At 46.6% G+C, this 4415-nt stretch overlaps 1 protein-coding gene across 1 annotated transcript in view; it reads right to left on the bottom strand.

The window, feature by feature from the left end:
- The window catches only part of LOC104292982 (chromosome unknown open reading frame, human C17orf104), a 24954-nt gene extending 21586 nt beyond the window's left edge, over window positions 1-3368 (bottom strand). The window contains exon 1 of the mRNA XM_009892415.1: window positions 3318-3368. Coding sequence (XP_009890717.1) covers window positions 3318-3368 — 51 coding nt within the window. The remainder of the gene's footprint in view (window positions 1-3317) is intronic.
- Between the last annotated feature and the right edge of the window lie 1047 nt (window positions 3369-4415).

The following is a 4415-nucleotide window of genomic DNA, read 5'->3' as shown; positions in this document are numbered from 1 at the left end:
GGTGTTCCCTCGGGGTGCAGTGAGGCTGTGGTGACCCCCTTCCCACCCCCCCCCTCCCCAGTGGTGTGCGGTCCCCTGAGGGTGCGGTGAGGCCGGGGTGGCCCCTCTCCCTGTGGGGCAGGACTGTGGGGTGCCCCCGGGGTGCCGTGAGGCGGAGGGGGCCCCTTGGTGATGCGGGGTGCGGGGCAGGACTGTGGGGTTCCCTCAGGAGCGCTGTGAGGGCAGGGTGACCCCTCTCCCTGCGGGTGTGAGGCAGGATTTAGGGTTCCCTAAGGGCGCTGTGAGGTTGCAGTGGCCCTGTGGGATGCAAGGCAGGATTTTTAGGGGTCTCCCAGGGGTGGTGTGAGGCCGTGGTGACCCCTCAGCGCTGTGGGGTGAGCTTCTAGGGCTGCCTCAGGAGCACTGTGAGGGTGGGGTGACCCCTCTCCCTGTGGGGTGCGGGGCAGGATGATGGGGTCCCCTAAGAGTGCTGTGGAGCCCTGGGGGTCTTTCGGTGCTGCTGTCAGGATTTCGGGTCCCCCAAGGGTGCTGCGAGGCTGCAGCGGCCCTTGGGCCCTATGGGGAGCGGGGCAGGATTTTAGGGTGCCCGAGGGGTGCTGTGAGGCTGTGGTGACCCCTCTCCCTGTGGGTTGTGGGGCAGGGTCCTCTAAGGGTGCTGAGAGAGTGGGGTGACCCCTTGGTGCTCTGAGAGGTGGGGCAGGACTGTGGGATTCCCTGAGGGGCCTCCATGAGGCTGGGGTGACCCCTGTCCCCATGGGGTGTCGGGCAGGATTTTGGAGTCCCCTGAGGGGGCTACGAGGCCCTGGTGATCCCTCGGTGCTGTGGGATATGGGGCAGGTTTGTAGGGTTCTTTGAGGCCCTAGAGACTCCTCTGCTCTTTAGGCACCAGCCAAGCACCATGCTGTGATGGTGGTCCAAACGGTGTTGTGTTAAAACGCACCTTAAGGCTTCTGCAGTGGTTTTATTCCGTGCTTATTTAAAAAATAATAAAAAAAACCCCTTATCGGTGATTGCTTAGATAACATCAGCAAGTGGCCAAAAAGGCCTTAAAATGTGAAGGAAAAGTCTTGTCTCTCAAACTGCTTTTTGTGGTGCTTTGTATATCTCCTCTGTTTTCAGGTGTCCATCTCCAAGTGCTGCAAGATGCAGTTAAGATTGCTCTTCTCTTTGCCATCAGCTCAGTCATGCTTTGCTGCATATCAGCTGGTGAAAGTCACATTTTTCATTAATATCTGCTTCAGGCTGAAATCTTCTGTCTTGGCCAAACAATTCAGTGATTGAGATCTTGGGGAATGGGTTTTCTCATAGTTTTTTTGCATTATGGTTTGTCTGGTGGATCCGTCGACAGATGGTGCAGTGGTGTGATGCAGAGCAGTAGAGGTTAGAGCAGTGGTGAGAAATTTGGCCCGGTGATAAGCTGTGCGTCACAGGTGAGCAGATCTACTTGAGTGCCACCTCTAAGATGCGGCTGATTAATTGAGAAAAAAAATCACGTTTTGCAGTCTCTCTGTTGTTAAGAGCTTTTCTTCTGTCCCTGCTCCAGATATGTGGTCTCACTTTCTTCCTTGTACCTTTTTTTCTTCATCTCACCCTTTGCAGCTAACTCAGGAGAAATCTGTGTGTTTTGACTAGCTTTTTTTTTCAGCTTTCTGTTGCCAGAAACAGGACCCCATTGCTTTCATCAGTGGTAAGATTATTTTAGCCGTAATGAACATCGTTCTCAGACTCCTTGTAGCCTAAACCAATCTGGCTGCAGTGGTCTTGTCTTACCCTCTACTGACTTGCTCCCCTGAGCCTTTTCAGCATGCTAAGTCGACAGAGAAAACTATCTGTGTAGTTTGGTTAGTTAATTTTCAGCTGCCCTCGTGTACTGGAAAGGCTCAGTGAACAGTCTGAATGCTGGAGGCAGTGACTGGGGATGTGGGGAGGAAGGAGAGGGGTCAGCCCCAGCTTTTTCCTGCTGCTGTGAGCTTTTTTGCTACTACACACCTGAAAAAACGTGCCTTTATTTGGCCAACTTGGAAGCCTGGTGGAAGAAAGGGGGGATTTATGCAAATTTAAGAGAAAGATGGGAGCTTAATTGCCTGGTAATCTGGCAACTTGAGTGGATGACACTTTGCTTGGGTTACCAGGAAGCTTCTTACTATTCAGTGTTGTCATGATTTATCTACAAATATAATTGTTGCAGAATTATCAGACTATTTAATACTGTGAAGAGAGTTCTTAAGCATAGTGTTTAATATAATTTTATGAGCTTGATCCAATCTTGCAGCGTGTTGAATGCTGTTAATGTAAATTAACAAACGAGCTGCCTGCTCCCTCCAGCTTGCATGTGGGATAGCAGCAGCTCTGGAAAGGATGCGAAGGTCAGGGTGAGCAAGCAGCAGCATACATTTCGGATGTGACATTGGATCTATTGTGATCCTTGTCTGTATAAATAAGGAATAGTAGGTAGGAGGATGGAGGTGTGTGATATCGCTAGGTGCCAACAGGTGAGTGTGATCCTGGAACACTGATGCTATTCTGTTGTCAGCATTTTTAAAAGCTGCTTAAACTTGGAGAATGCGTAGAGAAAGCTTCAGTGACTACTTCTGGCCTGAAAAAACCGTCCTGCAATGCAATCTAGAGCTTAGCCTTTTTTATTAGCCTCATGTGATTTGATTTGCGTATGTATACTTTTACAGAGAGAAATGAATGACTTCCCTGATGTAGAAGAGAGACAAAACCTTTCAACTTCTAGTTATGTTTTAAATAATTTAGACAAATGATAAGCCAAATCTTATTAATTGTCTAGTGCTGTTTCAGGTACTACTCTCTCAATTGCACTGGCTTTCCTCAATTGCAAGGAAGAGGCGCTGATTAACGGTGATTGAAGTTTACAGGAAAAGTAGTTTATGATGATTAGAAATAATGGCTGTTTCTGTTATAATTTATTCTGTATCTCTCTCTGCATGGTAATCATTAGCACGCAAACAGAGCTCTGAGTCTTGCCGAGACATCAGCCAGGAACTACTACAGAAGAAGGAATGGCGTAAAGCCATCTCGCTATGTCCGTAGTTGGTTATGGATCCCTTGTATCAAGACTGGACTTCTGGAAGTTAACTGGTGCTGTTTGTGGCTAATTGATTTGAACCTCTTTAGGAATTAGTTCTCAAATGGATATAGAAAGGCCAGATGATTTCTCTGCCTTGTTCCAGCCAGTGTCAAGCTGTTGGTCCAGAAAGAGCTGTGTTTCTCACTGTATCTGTACCAGATATAAGAGCTACATAGAGAAATGGTGTAGGAAATGAAGCAGGTCTATGTGGCTGCAGCTTTACTCTTGCAAGCTGGCAGGAGGTCTGGCTGTCTTCAAAGAGGAAATCACGCATGCTGAGTGTTGATTTGGTAGTGTGGATGTTGGGGATGATCCCTTATCCGGTGGGTTTTTTATTTAAGCAATATTAAAGTCTTGCAATAGCTGCAACTTGTATAACAGTTCATGATGATTAGAGATAACGGCTGTTTTGTATGGTATGAACGGTATAGCAACCTTAATTTTTCTTTATTTGCTATTTGGGGCTCATTTGGAGTGGTATTGCCATTAGCCTAGTGATAGGAGACACTCGCCTGTTTGCTTCTCTGAAGAGATTCACACCTTTATTGGGCTGGAAATGATTTTGGTTTCACTGGGGTCCTAGCAGGCATTGGTTTACCTTGCAGAACTGTGCCGTCACGCCTCTGGGAGAGCCTGTGACTTGAGCAGAGGATGTATCGCTGTTGAAATCAACTGGCAGATTGAGAAGTGTAGCGGTAGTGGGAAGGGTGGTGAAGGACGGGCTGTGTCCCTCGCTGTTTTGTGGTGCTGAAGATACTGCTGGACATGCTCTCTTGTACTCCTTGCAGTCAATCCCAGCACAGTTTTAGGTTGGATAGTTTGCTAGAAACTTTGAAATAATGAGGATTGGATTTTATGTTTATGGGTTAAAGCTCTAAAGTCTGATTTCTGCTAAAATATGGAAACTGCCTTTGTAGATACAGGTGTCATCAGGCAACTAAAGAAACATTTGTGAATCAGCTTAGTTCCTTCTTGCAGTGTGGTACTGATCCTTCTATCATCACTTATCTTTTTTTAGTGTTTCCTAATAAGTACTATGAAGAAATAGGTTTTTAGCTGTTTTAGGGAAATGGGAGAAAACTAAATCTGAATCTCTGGTTTTGAGATCACTTCTGCAACTGCGTATCTGTCTTGTGAAATCATCGCAGGTAGACTTGTGTCCTTCTTACAGGACTTCTGCATGATAAAAACCCATGCTAAATTATTTAGAATAAAATTCTGAAAACCATGTGACCATGGGAATGTTTGTGAGCATGGAATATCTGACCTTGTCATCTTTGATTAACTTTAATTTGTTGCTTGGCTTAGTTTTGCAGAAGCA

This window comes from Charadrius vociferus, unplaced genomic scaffold (assembly GCF_000708025.1).
Source record: "Charadrius vociferus isolate BGI_N301 unplaced genomic scaffold, ASM70802v2 scaffold779, whole genome shotgun sequence".
Lineage (NCBI taxonomy): Eukaryota > Metazoa > Chordata > Aves > Charadriiformes > Charadriidae > Charadrius > Charadrius vociferus.
The sequence above is the reverse complement of the archived record's forward strand: the minus strand, read 5'-3'. Positions and strand labels throughout refer to the sequence as shown.